This window comes from Polyodon spathula, chromosome 23 (genome assembly GCF_017654505.1).
Source record: "Polyodon spathula isolate WHYD16114869_AA chromosome 23, ASM1765450v1, whole genome shotgun sequence".
Taxonomy (NCBI): Eukaryota; Metazoa; Chordata; class Actinopteri; order Acipenseriformes; family Polyodontidae; genus Polyodon; species Polyodon spathula.
Window position 1 is genome coordinate 5,183,848 of NC_054556.1, and position 23,798 is coordinate 5,207,645.

The window sequence follows — 23,798 nt, forward strand, 5'->3', positions numbered from 1 at the left end:
CTGAAGAGGTTCACCTGAGTTCACAGTGTTGGCTGACGTTTCATTTAATCACTGGGTTGCGTGATTTCCCAAGTAAACAAAAGGTTTATTTTCCTCTAGTTTAAGGCAAAGACAAAGCATTTCCTTTTAACTAAAACAACCTCTTAACATGAACACAGTAAGGAGACGCATTCTAGAAAAATGCACAACATGAAATAGCATGACATTTTTATATAGCTGTCTTTGCGTTTTGGTACAGTAAATATCAAGAGACGTGTTCAGTCCATTAGTTATGAATTAGTTATCAGAGTGATCCAACAAACGTGATTAAATCCTGATCTAGTAACAGGATTATAACAGCCTGGTATACCCAACCCCTATACAAAGAGAAAGGACACTTACAGAGTTCATGCAGGATAGAAAACTCCCCAAAAACACCTGAAACTGTCCGTCTGAGCGGAAGACAGGGCTGAAGCAACATTGTCAGCATGTGTGTGTATGGATAGTGATTTAATTTTCAGTGAGGTCACTGATGTTCAATTCAGATGCAACAGCGTTAACGCAACTGAAGTCATCACTTCATATCATTCCTATGAATCTTTTGTCCTTGATCAAATCCTTACGTAACTGTGTTATCATCTACACTTTATTGTCACCGAAATTCAATGTCAAGTATCGCAGGACAAAAGTCATGCTTGATCAAGACCTGATCAATACATAGCTACAGTATTAGCATAATACAAAACAACATGAGCAAGATAACCAAGCAATATACACAATTATATAGACATACCACGCACCGCAAGGCATATCCTGTTGCATTACAGTTGATGTAATGAAACATTCACTAGCAATTATTTCCATTGCAACTCATTCAAACACGTGTGTTCTTCTAGGTTTATGCTTTAGATCAGTAAAGACAAATGAGGAGACTCAAACTGACAGCAAAGACCCAATGTCTACATGTACCTAATTGATCTTGCTCATAATTCTACGGGATAACTGGGAACAGCTGTAAAAGCATGTTTAAAAAAAAAAAAAAAAAACTTTAGACACTGCATTAATACAATACCAATATTTTAGCAGAAAATATTAGAATATTGCGATAACTTGATCTAATTCTACTCTCCGTTTTAAATGTGGTTAAGCACACATTTAGCAAGCCTCGATATGTACTGTTTTTAAAGATATGGCATAAAGACAGAATTAAAAAAAAAAAAAAAAAAAAGGAAGAACATTTTGTGAGGTTTCTGGAACAGGGGATATTTCAATACAATGCACGATGGACCTCTAGTGTTTAGCTTGTGGAACTACACCTTGTATGTAATTGAAACTTCTCACTTTGTTTTGCAAAGGGTTGCATCATCTGTGTTAATGTGAATTTTCACTAGTGAACGAATGTTCAATGTACTTTAGAATTTTACAATGTAAAGGTTTTTTTTTTTCCCTTATTTTTTCAATTAGTACATTGTTGCCATGGAGTTCAGGAAATGATGACACGCTGCTTTCTTAAAGGGACATATCCTGATTAAGGGCTTCTTACAACTTTAGATTACAATAAAATTGTACCGTGTACGTAATAAAAAAAAATAAAAAAAAGTAAATATTAACAGGAATATACAGCATTACTAATGACCGTTGAGTACAACTGCATTCAAATGCAAATACGTACACATCATGAAGATTTTACTTATCAGCCGATCTTATTTGGTGTGTCCTCCCCTTTAAGATCCGTTGTCGCTATCTAGGCGCCGATTGCGGCGCGGAAACTAAACTATTGTACTAGAGCTGACAGTTACCTTTCTGAATATAACTGAGAAAAACAACAACAACCTGTCTGGTTTACTAAAACCATAGCTCTCAATCCTTCGTGCATCGGCAGATATTAACAAGACCTTAAGAAACTAGAGTTTTCATGACTTATTAATCAAGTAATATGTATATACACATGTAAACACAAGCCGAGTAGTTAAGAGTTACCGAAGAAAGCACTTTACTGTTTGACAACTGCTTAGTCGATAAAAAAAAAAAAAAAAAACATCCAAATTGTAGTACGTTTTAAACCATTTCTAAGAAAATGAGTTCCGCATTGGTAAGTAAATACATTTTGCATTTTAAATTGCAGTTTCGCTATGTAAAGTTGAATGTACTGAGATAATGTACATGCTCTGAAATATCCAGTTTATATTGCCCTTCTGTTTTAGTTCATCGAATGCAGTATTTACAAGAATTAAAACAAAAAAAGAAAAAAAAAAAAAACCCTGCAGTTAATAGTTGTATTAAATTTACTGTAATTTTAATTGGAAAATGCTTTACATAAATAGTGGCGTAAATATATATTTACTATACACTAGTTTTTCGTAGAGAGATAAGAAAGAATATTAGTGATTTTAGTTATAAGTCATTCCGCACTCTTGCTTGGTCACAGTTTATTTTCTGCGAATGGAAAAATGATTCTAGCCAGTGATTGGATGATAAATTGAAAAATTATGAAAATGTTGCATGCCTGAAATAATTCAACAAGTCCAAAGAGATGTTATTTTGAAAACTGCAAACCAATTAAGTTCACAATCGATACAGTATATAAAAATCAGACGCATGGAAATCAATATTTAGATATTTGTTTTATATAAAATGATGAGGCACAGTTTTTTTTTTTTTTTTTTTAAATTATTATTATTACGTTTCTCAGGATGTGGGTTCTTTCTTTCTTTCTTTACTTCAGGAGGATCCTACTTTAGAAAGGCATTTTAAGGGCCACCGAGACACCATTACCAGTGTTGACTTGAACCCCAACATGAAACAGATTGGTAAAGTATTTCTTGTTTTTTTTTTTTTTTTTTTTTAAAAAGAAGCTGCTACACAGTTTTGACTGTCAGCGCATTGTCACTTGTTTTTGTTCTAATCTGATAGAAATGAAATGTCCCAACCTGTATCAAACTTTACAAAATGTTATCACGTTTTCCTTTACTAAGTTGGCATATTGTTCATGAATGAATGCGCATTCACTTTACTGCCAGGCAGAATGGAGAGGTTGGATCTAACATGATAATAGTTCCATTTTTTTCTTCTTCTTTCTTTACTTTTTATTCATTCATGAACATGGTTATTTGCAGCCACTGGCTCTATGGATTCCTGCCTGATGGTGTGGAATATGAAAGCTCAGATGAGAGCCTACAGGTTCGTGGGTCACAAAGACGCAGTGATGTCGGTGCAGTTCTCTCCCTCAGGACACCTTGTAGCATCGGCATCCAGGGACAAAACGGTCCGCCTCTGGGTACCCAGCGTGTAAGGCTTTTAGTTTGATATATTTATAATTTTGTGAAATTAGTACAAGTACAATGGGCATGGCTTAGACATGTACACTGTGGTACAGTGCTGGCAGTCTTTCAGTCCTGTGCTAAACAGATTGTGGAGTGATTTTTTAATTTATTTATTTATTTTTGGTATGGACTAATGTGCACTGGGGTCTAAGCTGAGACCTGAGTTAGATGGGGCATGAGCTTTTTGTTATTGATTTTGTTCTTGTTTGAATGTTGAGTGTCTCAAGGAAAATCCCAAATACAAAAAATACTACAATTGAGCTGAACAGGCTGCTAAACTGTCACTAGGTGGCACTGTTGCAACTATTGCCTTTTAATGTAATGCCTTGTACTTCTAAGTGGTCAACCAATTTGTCTTCTGTATAAAACAATTAGCGTAGCATTTGGTTACAGACTGAATAATACACTGTGCATGTAATTAGTAAATAGCACATGACATGAGCCTGTAGTATAACAGAGGATCCTCTTTTGTAATTGCTTTGCTTGTGTCAGATTTCCCAGGGGCTGCACAGTGGAAAGATATTGATGAATTAATCAAATAGACACTTTATAGTTAATACAATTGCACTAATGTCCTGCAGGCATGTTATCATTACAGGGGTTATGACAGTATTCAATTGCACAGAAAATCCATCTATCAGCATATATTCCGGAGACTGTGCTAAATTCAAAATAGATAATTGATATTGGGGTCTATTCATCATTTTCCATTGGGGTGGGATTATAAACAGAATGCTTGAAGCATTTCTTGAATATCCCAGCGAGACTGGGGTGGAGCTAAATTTAGTGAATAACATTTAAATACCTATTCAAGATATACATTTATGCTTAAATCACAGAACAGGTTTGCAGTATTGCCAGTCATTTCCAGTGCAGAAAATAAACAGATTGCTGAATGTTTCCAGATGTGGTTTCTCAATTTATTGTCTTGGAAGCTAGAATGTAAACATTACAGGTGGCTATGTTGTGAATGTCATTTTGGAATACCTGCAATTGTTCATAAAAATAAGTCCTGATATTTATTTTGAACTAATATGTCATTTGTCTTTAAAAAGTAAAGGCAAATCAAAGAGTGCTCCTGCAAAAATACCTCTTAAGTTCTTTTTTTTTTCCTAGAAGAGACAACAGGCAGTCTATAAATAACCCACTGTTAATCTACTCACACTGTACAAGTAGCCTAGTTATAGCATATTACCTGTTTTTGTATACAGTGCTCTTTATGTCATAGAAAATGCTTGTTAAGGGGATTGGATGGAATAAATGGCACAGGTTAAAAGTTTACCTTATGAAAACAAATTTCTAAAAATACAACAAAACCTGTAAACTATGGTGAGGCAATTAAAATGAAACACAAGGACGCTTAAGATATGCTGCTGAGCAACCAGGAATGTACAAATAGATGTTGCTCCTGCTTTTTGCTGTGACCACAGTAGAGAGGCTATATGCTATTTTCAGGCCAGTGCTTTAAAAGTAATTTCTGCCATAAAGAAAACAAGACAATTGAAATACTCTTATGTTTTATGTTTATTCTCACTAGTTTTGTTCTATATATTATATATATATATATCTAATATATATATATATATACTATTTATAATATCTATCATTTAATATATGTATTTGTTAGTAGTGAATTTATTTAATAACTTATTTTATATATATCTATTAGTAATGTGAAGACATGTACATCATAACTGGTAACAATAGTAGGAAATAACCAAAACCGTTGTAAACCAAAAGCTTTGCAGTAACATTTGCTAATTGGTACAATTGCAGTTTCAGTGGGTAATTGGTATAGCAATAATCACATTTTCTACAAGGTGCTGCCTCCTGAAATATCAAGTCAGACTTTATAGACATAGGGTGGCACTGTCATTACCTGGGCAGAATAATAGCTTGTGTTATAACCCTGAGATTCCACTGGATGCATTGTAAAGAAGAGTGACGCAAGCTCTCCTAGCTGAAAAAGTGTTCCTGGAAGTGGGCTCTCTGTAGGTGTAAGGTATTAAGACACTTTCTATTAGCTTGATAAAAATGTTTTTTTTTCTTTTTTTGGTTTTTTTTTCAACCCACTGCTATAAAAGTGGCAGACAGTTCCCTAAAGAATATTTTCAGTATGACAGTACAGGGTTGTATTGTATTGTGTATTGAAAAGGTAGCCAGCAAGAAACACAAATAAACATACATAAACTTACAATAGCAATGATGCACTTGACATGCTTAATTGATCTTTTATACCGTGCATTTAATTCTGGTAAAGAGCTCCTATTGCTGTTTCACTATCTCGCGTAAGACTCCCATCTTGCAAAGCAGTTTGATTAGCAGCCATTTGGGTTTTACTACGAGTCTAAGCTCATGAATTTAGCTCACAGTAAAGCTTTGAGTGGCTCGAATTGACATGCAGTAGACTGTGTAAATTTTAATTAACCCCTGATCTGCTGTCATGTTTTAAGAATGTTATTTTATGTAGAATGTGGTTCTTAATTTGCTATTCATCTTTTTGTTTGTGTGTGTTTATTTTTTCAGCAAAGGAGAGTCCACGGTATTTAAAGCTCACACAGGAACAGTACGAAGTGTCAATTTCTCCAGTGATGGGCAATCTTTAGTCACAGCATCAGATGATAAAACTGTCAAAGTATGGGCAGTACACCGGCAAAAGTTTCTCTTCTCACTCAATCAACACATTAATTGGGTTCGCTGTGCCAAGTAAGTAGATCTTCAGCTGTAGTGTTTGAGGTGTGTACTGATCTGAGGTTCTCAAGTAAGTAGATCTTCAGCTGTAGTGTTTGAGGTGTGTACTGATCTGAGGTTCTCAAGTAAGTAGATCTTCAGCTGTAGTGTTTGAGGCGTGTACTGATCTGAGGTTCTCAAGTAAGTAGATCTTCAGCTGTAGTGTTTGAGGCGTGTACTGATCTGAGTTTCCCTTATAAGGCTAGTGTGCTGTTTTAATTACTGCTCAGCTTGTTACATATTTTTGCTTCATAATTATAAAGTTGTTAGCAGGCTGAGAACATATTTTTGCTCAGACAGGCTGAGAACATATCTCAGACATGACAAGGATTAATAATAATAATAATAATAATAATAGCCTACAAGGAGTTAAAAATTATGCTTTTTGGAAATTATCTTTTGCTGTATATTTTTTTTACATCCTATGACTAACTGCTGCTTTTGTAAATCCTTTAATTGTACATTTAATGAAGTAGGATGAGTCACAGAGCTAATAAAGAACATGCAGGTTAACAAGGTCCATGTAATCTTCAGACTGCAAGCCCCTAATACATACTGTAACATTTTATACTATCATTTAGAATTAAAAAAAAAATACAAATATTGCCATTTTCAGTAGAGATGTTATAATTCGTTCCCTTTTTGTTTTTTTAATACTGAAGTGTACGGCTTATCAATCTTGAACTGATGTAAGTTTACATTTCAAATATGTGTCTTACTGAGGGACACTATTTCATAATCACAGGCACCTTTTAGTTTGCTTACCTAGTATTTAAGCTGTAGTTAAACCTTCATGACAGGTAAAAATAGTGGAGGCACCCACATGTAAGTATGTCACACTTCGTTTAAAATAATCTACAGAAACGCCTCTCAAATTGTGATGAAAGTCAGTTCCAACATTCTTTACTATGTGGAATCTTTGCATGTCAGCTGTACATTTGAATATTCAGCACAAGCATAGTTCTTTTTTTTTTGTAATACTGAGTTTTTATATTTGATCAATATTTTATCTTTAGGTTTTCTCCTGACGGGCGACTGATCGTCTCAGCAGGTGATGACAAGACCATTAAAATCTGGGATAAAACTAGCCGCGATTGTATTCACTCGTTTTATGAGCATGGAGGGTAAGTGCATTTCATGTTGAGGAGAACTTTTATATTGTCCTGCACAGCCCACAGAAGCCTTTGAAGATGGTGTACTCAGACAGTCTTATTTTAGTTACATTCTCACATTGCTAATTCTGCTTTCATTGTTAAAACAAAAATGTCCCAACGTTTGTGATAGATGCACACAGTTGGGTTTATTGATCTAAACGATGGCTTCCTAATAATACTGCCTGTAAAGACATTGAAACATGCTCCTCATTGGCAATTTACTTTTAAAGACAAATATACTTTTAATCTGTCAGTGTAAGATGCTGGTTTTTATAGCTTTAATACACAAGGGTAACACTTGAAAAATTATAAGACTAGGAGCCATTTTACCTTTGCTTTTGTAATGTTTAGAAATATGTTGTAAGGTGAAAGCTGCATTTATTATTCAAAATGAATAATATGTTTTGTTTTTCAACAGCTATGTCAGTTATGTAGATTTCCACCCTAGCGGTACGTGCATAGCTGCTGCCGGTTCAGATAACACAGTGAAAGTGTGGGATATTCGAATGAACAAGCTGCTGCAACATTACCAAGGTAGATATAGGTACAACATTAAAGAGTACTGCTTTTTCTTTTGTATATATATATATATATATATATATATATATATATATATATATATATATATATATATATATATATATATAGTAGTCTAGTATTAAAAGACTCTCTTCATAGAATATATGTATAACAAAATATGTTTGTAAAACTGAACAGCAGCACATGTAGACTGATTGTAATTGTAGCAGAGTTCCAAAAGAGGGCATCACATGCATACAAAAAAGTACAGTTCAGCAACATTCTTTAAGTTCAATAATTGGTCATTTAACATGGGAAGACCATTTTGTAACAGTACTTTACAATTCCAGATTAAAAAATACAAAATAGGCTACCCTTTAATTTACTTAAAACATATGTACAGAATATCTTATTTATTTTATTTGTACTCCTTTTTGGAAATCAGTTCTGTTGTTACATGTAAATGACAGTGGCATAACTTGTATGTTGTACTCATTTTGCCTAATAAGAAATAGCTATGTGGTAAAGAGAGAGAGTAACAATATGCTGTTATTTGATTGCAGTGCACACTGCTGTGGTAAATGGGCTGTCGTTCCATCCGTCTGGAAACTATCTCATCACAGCGTCGAATGACTCCACACTGAAAATCTTGGATTTGTTGGAGGGAAGGTTACTGTACACACTCCATGGCCATCAGGTGAGTTTACTGCTAAAGAGATTTGTATGGACATAAGAATATACAATGTTCATTGCTCGCATTAGTACAGAATTCAAACTACGGTGATATTTAGAAACAAATGAAAAATCCACAGACTTTGTTGCGTGAAGGAGCCATCCCTGGAGCAGAAGACCAGAGTCCAGACCACTGTGCACCCAGCTGCCAGTTTCTGAAGGTGTAGCTTCCAGTGAGAAACTATCTACACATTTAGAACAAGGAGTAATTTCAGTTGCAGTGTGACAGGTACTTTATAATGAGTGTCTCTGAAATTAGATTTAGACGCAAACAACATACTCTAATTGCAACTATTATTGTAGCTTTTGTCTGTAAGTTTTATACAAGACTTGGAAAGGAACAATATTTTGCATACTGATCTGCTCTGGTATTGTGGGCATTCGTCACAAGTACCTCCTGTAAGTAATTATTATTTCCATTGTGTTCTGGATCTTCATGTATATAGCTGGGTCTACATTTCTGCTTTAAACCAAAAGGTACAGCGATAAGTCAATTTAATAAATGCATGTAATATTTTTGGTTTACCCATTATTCTAGAAATCTCAAAGCCATTTTTAATTTATTTGCGTGCAAAATGTAAACTACATGCTGTACCTCGGTGGACAAAATTGAACTGCTATATTGGGAACACACTGTACTGTGGAACATTGTTGGTACAATAAGGATTCATGAATGGAATTGCTCTTCAGTGATATAGCAGTATCACACGCACTGTCTGAATTAAATTGTAAGTCATTAAATCAGGGTTAGCTGTACACCAGATGCTTACTGTAAGCTTTCTCAACTGCCTGTGCAAGCCAGTGCACAATAATGTCCAGAGTCATTAAATTGACAATACATGTCATTACATTGTTTTTTGAACATAATTGAAGAAACCTGTTAGTTTCAGAAAAATTGATAATGTAAAAATGAAATGTGTTTCTTGAGTGCAGGTACATAGAGATTTCAAAGGCTGTCAATGCCAAGTAACTATTAAATATTCAGTCCTGTTTAAGTTCAATCAATATGCTGGCTGTTTGCTTATGTAATTGAAGACTGCAGGATGTTACCATTTTTGTATTGCATGAATTGTAATTCAGTCCCAGTACACTGTGGGTATCTGCAGACAATGTCAAGATGTCCAGCTTTGTTAGTCTTATAGATTCTTGCAGAAAATCTCACTCATAAGAGCTTTATGGTTAGACTTTCCTTTCAGATTTAACACAGGAATGCAGTGTTCTGAAAGTGACCTATATAGCCTCCAGCAAGACCTGCACTTGCAGCTAATGGTCAGGTTTACCACTACCAGGAGATTATTATGATTGATTTGAGGTTACAAAAATTCTAGGGGTGTGGGGTGGGGTCTAAAATAGTGCAGAAGCATGTTTATACCAAGGGTGTCAGATGGAGTAATAATTTATTGAAATGCTTGGAATTCTTACACGATCCTTTAGGCAACTGGCAGTAAATTAGTGACAAAATTAAAACTGTACAGATGTGTCCTAGAAAATGGAAGCTAGTGCAGATTTCAGTGCCAGTCGTTGTTTTGGGTGTATCTGTCTTGCTTTAGATTTACACTGTGTATATGAAGGGTCTTAATCTGAGGAATTCCACATGGCAACACCTGTGAATGCTTAGCAGTAATACTATCAAATCCAGGAAGCTGTTAAGGGAACAGAACTAACCCATAGAAACCATTTGATGTGTAAGTAAAAATAATAATAATTTGCACTTGCACCCTAACACTGAAGCATAGGTCCTGTGCCTGTACGATACCACTGCCTAACAATGGGCACCCAGCTGTGGTCTGCTAATTGAGAGACAGAAAAGACATCCTGCTGGCACCAAGCTTTGAAAAGGCTGTTGTACAGTATATGTCAATGTCCGAATCATGTTCCACATGTTCCTTTTTTTTTTTTCTCACCAAGATAAGCACATGTGTTGACCCCAGTAATATCCTGGCCACATTTCTGTGAGGAGAGGATTAGATACCTAATTTTCATTACCATATCAAAGAGGGGGTGTAATTACTGCGTTTTATTGTAAATATGCAGGGACAAGACATTGTTTTATGTGTGTGACATTTCTTTTTTCCCCTTACTGGAACACCCACAAGCACCTTGCTTAATATTTCCTCATGGATCCTGGGAAGAGGTAGGATCCCTCAGGCCCGGTTTGACGTACTTGCACGTCGGTTTGAGGCACTTGGAATGCAACTTACCAGCTGATGGATTGTAGTTTACACTAGAGTGGGTGCCAGGTTTACATTCCTGCATTTACTTGGAGTGATGCTGGTCCTTTCCAGGTGAGGGTTACTGTGGAGACAGCTGTTCTCAACTGCGGGCAAATGTCCTGATACTGCTGGCTTACTGCAGCTATTCAAATCCAAAGTGTTCTTCAAATTTATTGTGTATTTTGTCCTCACTAAGACAATTAAAAAGCACATTAATAAATTTGTTATGGATTTATTGGTTTGTGGGCAGAAATTGGTCCCTATAATTGCTCTTGGATTGTACAACAAAACAAAGGCAGAAAGGATGACTGTAGTGTTTCATTAATAGTAACATTTACTGTCACAAACATGATACGTATACAGTCGATTTTGTGTAATTTTCAGTTGTAGATTGGATTATATGGTATATTGCACCAGATCTACTTTTATGGAGCGTTTTTATAGTGCAGATTTAAATGTGGTTTCATAACCATATTTTTCTAACCAGAAAAACGTGTGGATATGAAGTTGTATTTCAACAAAATAGGCTGAACTACCAGATCACTCCCATTACCTCTTCTGTCAGTGACAGCACTGTCTGGTTCGGCATACAGTACTTCCTTAATGTTTACAAATCTCTAGTAAACCATGATAAGTGACCAACATAGTGCAAAGCAAATTAATGAACCTTTGGGCTTTTTAAGTGGTTTAAACTGTGCATTGTACATTAGCATAGTACCAGCATGTGTTATGTACTCACATTCCACTTAACAAGCACTAACCTTTTTGATGTGAAAACAATAACTAATTAGTGCTAGTGTTGCACTTGAATAAACAAATAAACTAACTCTATAAAAGCGTGATCTTAATTTGGCTGAATTTCACAGTTACTGTTTAAATACAGAAAAAAAAGAAAGAGTTTATGAATGCAACCTTATCTAGGCAAGCTTCGTTCCCCACCAAAAAATAACTTTGATCTGCAGCACGTTGAGGCTAAGTGTTTCCTTTAGCCTGTGTAAACTGTGACTGAATTGTACTGTACTTACGGCTGCAATAAACAGGAAATGGCCTGTCTGTCCAGTGCAAAAGGGACTGGCTGGGGTACGTGCTTTCCCACTGTATCTCAGACTGGGGAAAAACACCCTATGGGCGTCTGTCAGGGCCTGAAAGAAGAAACATGTAAGAACAAACTATTCCCAGTCCATACAAGCATGCACACGACTAAACATGCAGACAGTTTAATTGACTTCATTATTCCAACAGGAAGTCTGCTGTTGCCTGCCGAGTGTACGGTGGTTATGTAAATCAGCAAATTAATGTAATCTCAAGAAGGAAACAAACTGAAAGACTTTCTAAAGAAGCCCTATGAGAATACTCGTTCTGGCTCAAGCTGCTGTCATCGTAGTGCAGGTCATGGAGTTCAGTGGAAATAACAGCCTGGGTGCTGGCATTGCAGCTTGAGCACAGAACCTTAGGCTTGGCCATCTTAGGGGCAGACTGGACCAATGACAAGATTTACTCTGTGACTTTGTGGTGACCAGGTTAAAGTAACTGGCTGGTGGATTATCTGAATTACAGTAATGTTGTACCACAATATATTACCCAACCAGCTTCGAAACACGCTTACAGTAATTGCAAAGTGTATATACTATTTCCTGAATGCGCATTTGCAGGTTTGACTTTACCCGCAAATCCTTACCGCTTTTATCACGGACACTTCCTTACCACCTTTGCTCAAATACTGTTATAGTATGGGATTTAAAAAACCTTGTTCTACATTTGTTCTCAATCAGTGTGCCTCTTTTGGGTGCTTCAATAGCCCAAGAGCCTCAGTCTGTTAGAACTGTCAGAGGAGTGATTCAGAATTACTCATGTTTGACATCGACTCCAGACACCACAAATGTATAATTAAAACACTTTCTGTTTCTTGGAAATTGTACAGAATTCATCCGTGCCTTTTACTTTAACTCTTCTCTTGCTGTGTTTCCAGAAGTGTGGCTGATGAACAGAAATGAATTCCTTGTTTAAATTGTGCATGTTTAACCCAGATGTCTGCAGTGGATGCTTGTTTTTAAAGAAGCGCCGACCAATGCTTTCTTAAAAGTTTAAACTGCTGCTTTCTGGTACAAAATCCCTTCAGATGTTGCACTGTAGATCACATGGTCTGATTATCGTTAAAGTCTGAGAATCTACAACACAGAAGTGATTGGGTACCTGGAAGTAAGTGGCAGCTTTTAATATGCTGTGCTGTATTGCAAGAAAAATCAGATATGAAATAAAGTAAACAGTCAAAGAAGCAAAAGAAAATATGCGTCAGAGAGAATTTTCCTAGTGCTTATGAAAAGGCAAGAACGTAGAATTTAAAGCCATGGTTATCGCCCGTTAGTGTTTTGCAAGTGTGATTGGATAAGCAGCCTGATTTTTCTAAATGGGGTGAAAAAAAAAAAAAAAAATATATATATATATATATATATATATATATATATATATATATATATATATATATCATGATGAGATTTAATTTAAAGATATCACTTCTAGTCACGAAGCACAGCAAACACTGGAGACTGCAATGTTTTTCTCTGTGCTGATTCAGAAAGACTATGAATGTACAGAATCTGAAAGTATACTTATCAAGCCTTTAAATGTGAGGGGGTGCCTTATAAAGAATGTAAAACTCTCACATGTAGCAATGATTAATATTTAGCAACTAGACAATTTACAAAAGTGAGCATTGCTGTTCCCTAATCCAATAAAATGTGTTTTAAGTCACCTTAAAAAGGTCTGATCTCAGTCTTCTATATATAAAAGATTCAGTCAACATGTTTTCCCCGTGGAAATGTAGCAGCATAATCCTCATAAATTAAATAATTGATTAGCATGGAAGAAGTAGACCATTGCTAATTAATTTCTTCCCTGTAATTAGCATAAAATTATTTTCTGAAATGAGATGTTCCTCATATGCTTAAGAAGCATAAAACCCTTTGTGAAATCACTAGCAATATAAAAGTGGAATTTGAAAGGTGACTTTCCTTGCATTTTTAAGGTGAATTTGCTGTTTAGTTGGGGTTTCTTTGTTTGAAAAGAGTCTTTAGGGTGGTGGAAATATCTGTTGTAAAACAAATTGCATATACCATATTTATGCTTCAAGTTTTGCATTCAAGAAGTTGCAGCTCATACCACCCACCTTCATGAAATACATATTTTAAAAAAGAAAGTATGACCCCACAGTGAATGGTGGAGCCCATCTTTTCAGGATTATTGACTTAAAAAAAAAAGTTTCACAGTTCAGCCTTTGTTCACATTGTCAAAATTATGTACTTCATTGAAAATTAGCTGGAGAAGTAACCATAGCAACTATAAAAATAGAGCATCCTGTTCTTTGTTACCATGCCTGAAAATAAACACTGTGGACAATTCCACAAATGTTTGGCACATATGTATTTTGTAATCCTGGAACACATTTGATATGAAGACGAATGGAATGCCTAGAGGGAATGAATGGACTATGAGTTGCATTCTTGCTTTCTTTCTCGGATTCCCACATTGGAAGCTAATATTGTCCCAAAGGGGATTGTAATGCATGTAATTATGGGTGACTCACCAACTTGGAAGAAACTAATAGCCAGTAATCAAGCTCTCACGAGCCCGATTTATCTTCTCGTAGCATTCCCGTGATCGGAAGGACCCGCCATTATTTGTGTTCAGATCCCTGGATACAACATGCTGGTTTAAATAATATGCTACAGATCCAGGACACCAGTACAGTCATTGTAAAATACAAACTATATCCACCTTCATTCTTAGATTACATGCTTGTTTTAACAATACCACGATTTCAAGTATATTTCCTATATACAGTGACGCATGCTCCTAGATTTATCCAGCCATACATAAGCAGGAACTATGAATTTTCTTTTTAATATGCCATGAAGTATTTGGAATAAGGATTTTATAAATAATAATCCTTGAAACAGTGGTGGGGCTGGGAGGGGGGGGCTGTGTAACACAGGAAATCAGTTCTGTGCACCTTGAGAATAACCCAAATTGGTTGCCTGTACATGAAGGGGAACGCAGGTCTTAAGGCTTCACAGACTGTTCAGTTTGAGAAGTGCCAGGTGCTCTGATTCTGAGAGTGAAAAACAAGTCTTAAGTACATTTTATATTAACATTTGGCATCAATGGGATATAATTTAATAAATTTCATATTCTGAACTAACAAGTGCATTCTTTGTATGTATATGTGTGTATATAGATATATAGATATGCTGTATACTTTACTAGCATTGTGTACATTTGCAATAATAGACTCAACAGTATGTTCTTTGAAATGTTACTATTGCATGTACTCTTGTATTGTACACTAGTTTCCATTTGGCTGGTATGCTTTGTGTATCTTGCAGGGTCCAGCTACCTGTGTGGCCTTCTCCAGGGCTGGGGATTACTTTGCTTCGGGTGGTTCCGATGAACAGGTGACTATCTTTCCTTTTTCAAAAAGACTACATTAAAAGTTCAGTCTCTTGGAGATAGCTACCATTGCATGCTTAATGCTGTTACGAGCCACTGCCCAAATGAGCATCGAGGGCAATGTTAGGCCCCTGCTGGTAATGGCAGTTCAAGCCAGCTCTCATTCTCTCATTCATGTTTAAAATAAATGCAGTCCTTTAAAACACAATGTGATGCAGCTTCAGTTTATATTCCCTTTTTCCTCCTTTCTCTCCTTTCCTTTTCTTTAATTCCATTTTTCATCGCTCTCACAGTAAACCGGGACCTTCCCCCTTCTAACTGAGCTACTGCAATAATACCACCGCGGTCCATTTTAATCGGTGCACTGATGAAGACACGAGCCAAAACTTTTATCTGCTTGACTTGGTTTCTTATAAATTGTACATGATAATACTGCTGTCCTCACTAAATGCAGTCTGTCCAGTTCTGATCCCCTTGCTTTGTCAGGTTTTAGCCCCTGACCATTTCAAAATAATGTGAAGCCTGTGTATTCAGAGGTCAGTCAATACAGTCCTGTCCTTGTACTATTAGAACTGGGTAAAAAAAAGCTACTGGAATGGATTGTGGGCACCGTTTAGAACAACATGCCTCATGCATCTTATGAATATTTATAGGAAGCTATAGCTAGCACTCTTGACAACCCTGTGAGGTCTTAGTGTAAGTCACAACTTACTGAAACGATTGATCTCTTGCTGCATGGTTTCATTCTATTGAATTAACTTCACCAGTCAGCATCTTTAGCAGATGTCCTTAATTTACAGATAAAAATAAAGGCTCCTTACCTCAGTTATTTCTAATGGAAACATGACTTGTAATATAGTCTTTTCAGACTTTGACCAATTAAAGCATAATTATGGCACTGTTATGCTGTACATATTACTAAGTCAGGTCTAAGTTGTCCCTGTGCTGGGATGAAACCTCGGAGCCTCCAGATTCACATTGCCCTGCTTGTTAAAACAAGGACAAACCTTTTAAAAATAAAAACAGGATCTCATCCCTGATTCTTAATTCCCGCATTCCTAAGCTCTGAGCCAGCAGTTTACCCTATGTCCAAAGCCCCAGCAGTGAGCACTGTGTTTTAAGTAAACGGGTCATTTGAGGCCTCGGAGTGCATCATGATGAAAGAATTTGTTCCATAGATTAAAACACAGAGCAAACCACAGGCTGGTGGATGTTGAGTGAAATGTCTCAGTTGAGTACCTGCAGGATCTGTTTGCACTAAACAGTACTTTTCTTGTTGAAAGATAAACAGGGTTCAGCTTCTTAATTTTCTGGCATCAATGCTAATCAGCTTTTCTGATTTAGTGAGGGGACAGCTGTCTGAAAGAGAGGGTTTCCTTTTTTTTCTGTGGTCGGCAGGAAAACAGCTAGGAATGGCGCACCTTATAAACCACTGAAAATAACATTTTACTAAACCTAAGTGAAATTAGATGCATGTATTTGTTAATTATATATATATATATATAATATATATTATATATATATATATATATATATATATATATATATATATATATATATATATATATATATATATATTATATGTAATCAATAGCATTTTATCACATCGTAGCCAGCTTATCTTTGCTTGTGAGCAACTTATTTTGAAATAAACATTAATAAAACAGACTTGCCCTAGTATCACAAATAAAACAATTAAAGTAGTGTGCTACGTAGTCTCTGTCCAGCAAGCTTTGTAAGCAGAGTTGTTTCTGTTTTTTGAAAAAGAAAAGAAAATATGTATGTGTGTGTGTCTGTGTCTGTGTGAATTTACTTTATTTTGCAATCCCATACTTTATCAGGCAATATTCCTAATCTGTACTTTCTTTTAATGTGCCAGTTAATGTTTTATTAGGCCAAGCTCTCTTTATTGTTCAATAAATTAAGCAGGTTAATTGTGCTGAACAGCCTCATATTGTACTCCTGCAGCATAAAGCCACAGCTGATAATTTCCTAATGGTTTATTTATCAAAGCTTTAAAACACTAGACCTTCCTGCGTGTGCTTATTTTATATCTTATTCCATTCAATCACCATGCCTTGGACCTGGAAGCATTGTATTTATAAGGAAACATTCTAATTTATATTGCATGCAGACTTTAAAGGCATATTCGGTACAGTATCTGAAAGATATTGATAACCCTGTTTTTTCCTCAGGTGATGGTGTGGAAAACTAACTTTGACGCTGCAGATTATGAAGAAGTGCTGAGATCCCAACAAAGAGCCACCAGTGTGAACGGTGCGGTCCAGTCAGGGGAAAGACAGTCAAAGTCATCGCAGCGGGCCTCTTCAAGGTCACGTGGAGTGGAGGTAAGAACTTCAGCTGTGTTAGGAAACATCCAGTTTCCTCTAAAGAACTGATTCGCCATGTATATCTGTACACAGTGGTCAGGGTTGTAACTTTATTTTCAGGAACAGTGATGCAAGTTTCAATAATCAAAAGAAACCTGATCTCAAAGTATTTCAAGGTTTCCTTTACTTTGTGATATTTGGTATTGCTCATTCATGGTTTTGATAAAGTAGTGCTTCTAATACTTTGAATGTTGCGAGTCTGTCCCACTTTTTTACCAGATAAAGCCTCAATGAAGTGTCATCCTCCCTTGAAAAGTATATTTCCAAACAGAGCACAAGCAGAGTGCAAGCTAATAAACGGTACATAGTATGTATTTTTTTAATGATCGGAGACATTGAAAGATTTCTAGTTGAAACGTTTGTCATTGAATTTATTACGTTTGTTTAAGCATTTCTAAATTATTTGTTCTAGTAATAAAATAAAATAAACAACCTGCTCAATAATTTTAGTGGCTTGTGTTTCTAACGTTTTAAGTGTACTGTATGCTTTATCAGGTTTTGTTGAAGCACCATTGCAAAATCAGGAACGATGGCTTTGTTTTTTCTGCCTTGTACACCTGGACTGGCGTGAAGTTGAAAGGAATGTGTGTAACAAAGTGCTTTATTTGAATTCCTCAAAACATTGAAAGCAGATATACAGTAGGGAAGGCCAGCAATTTTAACACAATGCTCCTCCGACCATATCTTTCAGCTCCCCGTACTCTCTGGAATTCAAAACAAAAGGAAATGCAACCCTGGCGATGGGGTTAGGGTTAACTCTCTTGGATTGTTAGCGGTGGTCTCAAACTCTGAAATATCATAACATTAATAATGAAAGAAACATAGCACTTGAACAGTGTAAAACATGCCGTGTGTGTATTGCCGTGCATTCCAGCATTGTAAAGTAGCAAGGATGTTATGTCACGAAGCTGTGCAGTCTACATTGCACTGATAATTAACTAATATTGCTAGTTGGAGTGGGTCTTATTCCTCTGACTGAAACTGATTGTGTTGAAAATGGAGATTTGAAAGATGTTTGCATTGTGAGTGAGAGACAGCACAGAAACTTTAATATGAAAAAACTATTTCTATATTCCCGCAATTGATATTTATCTTGGATTGCTATATAAAAGCATAATTAATAGATAGATCTGGTTTTAAAAATGGAACCCATTTTCCTGTATCCAAGGTTACAGATTTAAGGCTTTCCTGAAAATCCTATAACTACAGAAGTCATTAAAGATTGCAAGTTGAGGTACCCTACTTCATTACGCTGGAGTTGCAGTACACATAATTCCTTTTTGAAATGTCTGATTTGTGAACCTCAGTTTCGTTACTGATATTGAAATGTAATTGTACAGGATGAACTTAACCTTTTGGAACTACAGTTAGAAAGCTAGAAAATCAGTCTTCTGATATAGATTATTTACATAAATATTGAATGGGATCTTTGGCTGAATGTTTGGTTTTGGTGATCTTTTTACGACTTTATATCAACAAAAGCACATGAACTTTTGGCAGAAGCTCAGATAAAGGGATTTTAGATAATGTTATTATCAATTCCCTTCTGTTTTATTAACCAGCTAAAGACTGAAAACTTCAAGATTTAAAGAAATCAGGTCAGTTATTTCTGAAGTAATTAACTAATCTTGTGCACGTTTTAAGTGGTATGTCTTTATCTTAGGTAATGTACCTCTGCAGTCCTCTGGCTTCTGTAGTAATCCATACAATTTAAAATGTTGCAACAAATTCCGTTAGCAACTAGTTTCAAAGCACATACGCACTGAAATGGGGTAGACTTGAAAGGGCTTTTAGCTTGCTAAAAGGGCCTGCATTTTTTTATGTGGTCTGTGTGATAATGCCCTTTTAAAAACATTATCATTGAGCTAAAAGTAAATGAAACAATGTGGCTGTACAGAACAGTACTCTTATTATATTAAAATGCCTCCCCCCTCCTTTGAATTGAGTTGATATTCCAGGAAAATGTAATTAATTTAGTAATGCACATTTCTCAGGTTATTAGAGGACTGAGAAAATACACTAAATAATTGTGTTGATCACGTACTAAGGACTGCTTGTTTGTCTAATTTAAAAATAGTTTTTAAAAGGAATGTCATCTGACATGCAAATCTTGATGTAATGCTAGTGGTCTTGAGGATATGGTCTTGTTTAAAACTAGGCTTCATTTATTATTCCTTTATCCATATACCATAATATTTTATTGTCCTAATTGTGGTGTTTGACTAGTGCTATCACCTGTTACGCTTGCTCAGGCCACTGACTTGTTAAATAATTTGCACATTTGGATGCAGCTGCTGTGAACCAAGCCAGAGCCAATAGAATTTGTTTTCTTTGTACCCTGAACAGACATCAGATATCAGATAGGAGTAGTGATTGCTCAACGCATCCCAAAACAATGTCCTTTTGGGATGAAAGACCAAGGCTCTTTCAAGGAATAAATACACCTCATTTCAATTCCAAACACAATTTATTTTCTTTTTTATCTTTTAAATGCTTGCTGTCCGTGTTCTTCAAGATGATCCAGCCGACAAGGCAGAGTTCAGTGAAGAAACAGGCTGAATGTGCAGATTTCTATCAGCCTGGTTTGTGACGTGTGCTGCATGCCAGGGCAACAATGTTTTAATTCACCGGGACCACCAACCCAAAACCTTTATTGTCTGACGCTGGCGTCCTTCTGGAGACTAAAATAAAAGAACCTCATTTAACTAATTTATCCCTGCATGACTGCTCAGGAGACAGTTAAAAGTTTTGCTCTCTGTATGGGAGAGTAGGAATGTATTGTGTTAAGACACTCTACTTGTTAAACAGGAGGCCAGTGGTGGCAACAGCGGGGACAACATGTCAACAAGAATACAGTTCACCCGCATTTCAGAGTTATAGCACAGGTGACAGTCAATTGCTTCACGTTTTTTGCCATCATGTGTCTTAAACTGCTGTGGTCAAAGACACTTCATTTGTGCACTGTGTATGTAATTCTTAATGTCAGAAATTGGATAATTAATAGATTTCCAAAATATTAAGTAGACAATTCTAGACTAGTCCTACTAAACTTAACCATGGTATACACGTTAAAGTTTGATGTTTGCCGCACGATGATGAGTTTGGATTTGAAACCTTTCGGCCTTCCATACATTTTATCTGGCAGCATGTCGTGATGGGTTACCTAAGGTTTAAGTTCTTCTGTATTGATAGTGTTTGTGAGCTTGGAATACTTTTTGAATGAAGCTGTTGTTTTTGTCAGTATGTTTCTCTAATGTATATCTTTTTCTGTCTAAAGAAATTGGACAGTTTTTCATTGCCACCTTTTAATGGTTCATTTTTTTTCTAAAATAATTATCTTTTAAAATAGATGTGTTATTAAAGAATAATAGCACACCATTAGTTCATGAGCTAATTAAAGACACGTCTATTTTAGAAACTAGAAGTGACATTCATTGGGATCACAGAGGTCTGGAAAGTGACTTGTGGTCTTATTGCACGTTGCAGTAATTTTAATCAGTGGCCAAAAGACTTGGATTGCAATCTGTTTGGTTAATGGCAAAGGATAATACAGTTGAATATGATTTTAAGTGACTGTAATCAGTTGAGACTGTAATCAGTTAACCAGTTCAATATGTAATGCTTTCCTTTTTCTTGTTTCCATCCTGTCTAACCCTATGTGCTCCTTCTCCTGGGTCTCAGTAACACCGGGTTGTGGTCTGTCACGTTAAACGACTTGGACATGTGCCTAATTGCACTGGTAGAAAATCAAGAGATTTTCAATAAACAAAAATGATCTGCCCTCTTAAACAGGCAACCAAGAGGGCATTTGGGTACGCTAATTAAATGTTACTCTTTTCTGTTGCTCTTTGAATACATCGGTCATACATCAATGGTGTAGAGTATGGAAGTGCACACACATCCTTCCTGCAAGCCAGTTTCCTCTTTCTCCTCTGAAGATTAAAGCCTTGTAACTACACTATAAACACACTCATTTTCATTCATTATGTCTAGATTGCCTTTTCCTCCTCCTTTTTTATTCAGACAGGCAAGCTCTTAAATCTGACAGAACAACATGGTTTTATCAGGTGTCACTGACTGACAGACTCACTGCTTCTATCTCAAGTCAATCTTCACCTACGTGTTTGCAGTCCGATGATATATATATATATATATATATATATATATATATATATATATTATAATATATTATATATATATATAATATATATATATATCTCATCGAGTGCGAAAATGTGTAAAAAATGTGTGTGTGTGTGTGTGTGTGTGTATATATATATATATATATATATATATTTTTTTTTTTTTTTTTGCACACCCTCCAACCACAAAAATGTAAATACTGTAGCAGTGAAGCAAGGTAGCATCTTGAGAAACTGAGCCATCTGTCTAACAATTAATTTATTCTCTGAATCTTTCTCCTTGTTCTGGTTTGATTCAGCCTATGACTTCTGTATTCGTACTGCAGGGCACTGCCTAATTGACATGAAATTGTTTTGTTGAACGGATATCCTTTCAATTCACATCCTCCAGAGAGGTTTTGTCTCAGTTGTCTGTTCTAGGTGTGTCTCTTCCAAGTGACGGTACAGGGTTTACCTCCAGAGGTCACCTGAAAACCTGTCTAATTGGAGACGCATGAAGCGCCTGAGGGCAGCCCCGCTTCTGCGAACATAGAAACCATCTGTCTGCGCAGCAGGCTTGGTTCATTAGGGCTGTGGAGGTGAGCGTGCTTCGTTAACAATGAACATCCGTTACTGAGCAATTCACTGCAGCCTCTGCTCTCTTACAGCGCTTCGCTTTCTTCACCTGCTATGCCATAAATACAAATTTTGTTGCAGTAGTATTTGCCAGACAATTTCCTGTGTCCTTCATTTAAAGTGTCCCCCTGCTGGATAATCAGATGGAACAATAAACAAAGAGAGTGTGATGCTGTATTAACAGACCCTAGAGCTAGGCAGGGAGAAGGATTATTAGATTGCATCTCATTATTTTATTTATTTATATGCACCGTCTGTCTAACATGACATAGAATTTAGGGTTTGCATACGAATAGTTCAATCATATAACCGTTATCTTGGAGCAGGGTTATCAAGAGGTTGTACATTGAATATGTCTAATGTATTTGACATGTGTAATGCATGTCAATCCTCCAGAAGTGCACCTTTAAATGGTTTGTGGGCACCAGGAGATGATGATGAGTGAGTCATTGTCCATTATTCTTTATTTCACAGCTGTGCGCCTCTGATTTCATATATACCATAAAGTCATTAAAAGGGAGTCCTTACAGTTCTATGGTTTAATTACAATAATCTCTTATGTAGGTTTAGGCTGTTACAGGACAGACACATCTCTTCTGTTTGACGGCAGCTTTTAATTATGCCCCATTTTGGCCGTTTCTTGGAATTCGTTATACAGTAGGTTCAGGGTTTATTTATTCACTCAATTTATCAGATGCTAAATAGTTTATATATACACACACACACACACATACACAGGCTTGTTCAAATTGACGCTTTACTTACAGTAAGTAGATTAATTGTCCTTGCATCAGGCTTGAAGAGGCAGGCATGCATTTGTGATATGGCCTTTTCTCTTCTTCAGTAAGGGAAGGCTGTGTTAGAATACGACAGTGGACTGCAGCTGGAACGTAATTGCCAAATCCAGCTGCTTATAGGTGTGCATTGACATATGGATAGGAATACACTGGTAAAACAACTTGTTTGTTATGGGGCTCTAAAATGCAATAGCATAGTGAGAATTAGTATGAGAGCTTGACATTTGCAGATGAGGATTCAGAAATGTTTGGAACCACAGAATTTTACCTTGCCACTACCATTCTTTAGTTTGATCATCCAAGGCCTGCAATGATTGGCTCAAATCAATCAGCTGGTAGAGGATTATAAATGCTGCTCTGTGCTTGAAATGAAGATGTGCAGGTTCCACACATTGCAGCTGGGATAATACATTGTCTGTGAACACCTTAAGGGAAGTGTGAAATGGTTTAGTGACATACAGTAAGTGACTATTTGATGAATAGTCAATAGAACGCAGGTTTTTGTGAAGGTGTAATGTAAAGGTGTTACAGATATATCGCTATAGAGGAGTATCACAGCTGTGACACTGTTTTAATGTATCGTATTATTCCCTTGGGGTTCTTGAAGTCATGATGTTTCTCTTCTATTAAGATGTTATTATGTGTCCTATGCCTGTCTTTAACAAAGTTCAGTGGGCATTGTTGTTGTCAAGTATGGTATAGCATTATATCCTATAGCTGGATGTTTCTGGAAAGGCAGTGTCTAAACACTAGGAATT

General features: G+C 36.2%; 1 protein-coding gene across 1 annotated transcript in view; it reads left to right on the forward strand.

Annotated features, from left to right (window-relative positions):
• The first annotated feature begins 1,669 nt into the window (after positions 1-1,669).
• Positions 1,670-23,798, forward strand: part of LOC121297770 (POC1 centriolar protein homolog A-like) — a 41,220-nt gene continuing 19,091 nt past the window's right edge. The window contains exons 1-9 of the mRNA XM_041224264.1: positions 1,670-2,071; positions 2,705-2,789; positions 3,096-3,267; positions 5,829-6,008; positions 7,049-7,156; positions 7,605-7,720; positions 8,269-8,402; positions 15,033-15,101; positions 17,292-17,444. Of these exons, the coding sequence (XP_041080198.1) occupies positions 2,057-2,071; positions 2,705-2,789; positions 3,096-3,267; positions 5,829-6,008; positions 7,049-7,156; positions 7,605-7,720; positions 8,269-8,402; positions 15,033-15,101; positions 17,292-17,444 (1,032 nt within the window). The 5' untranslated portion in view covers positions 1,670-2,056. The remainder of the gene's footprint in view (positions 2,072-2,704; positions 2,790-3,095; positions 3,268-5,828; positions 6,009-7,048; positions 7,157-7,604; positions 7,721-8,268; positions 8,403-15,032; positions 15,102-17,291; positions 17,445-23,798) is intronic.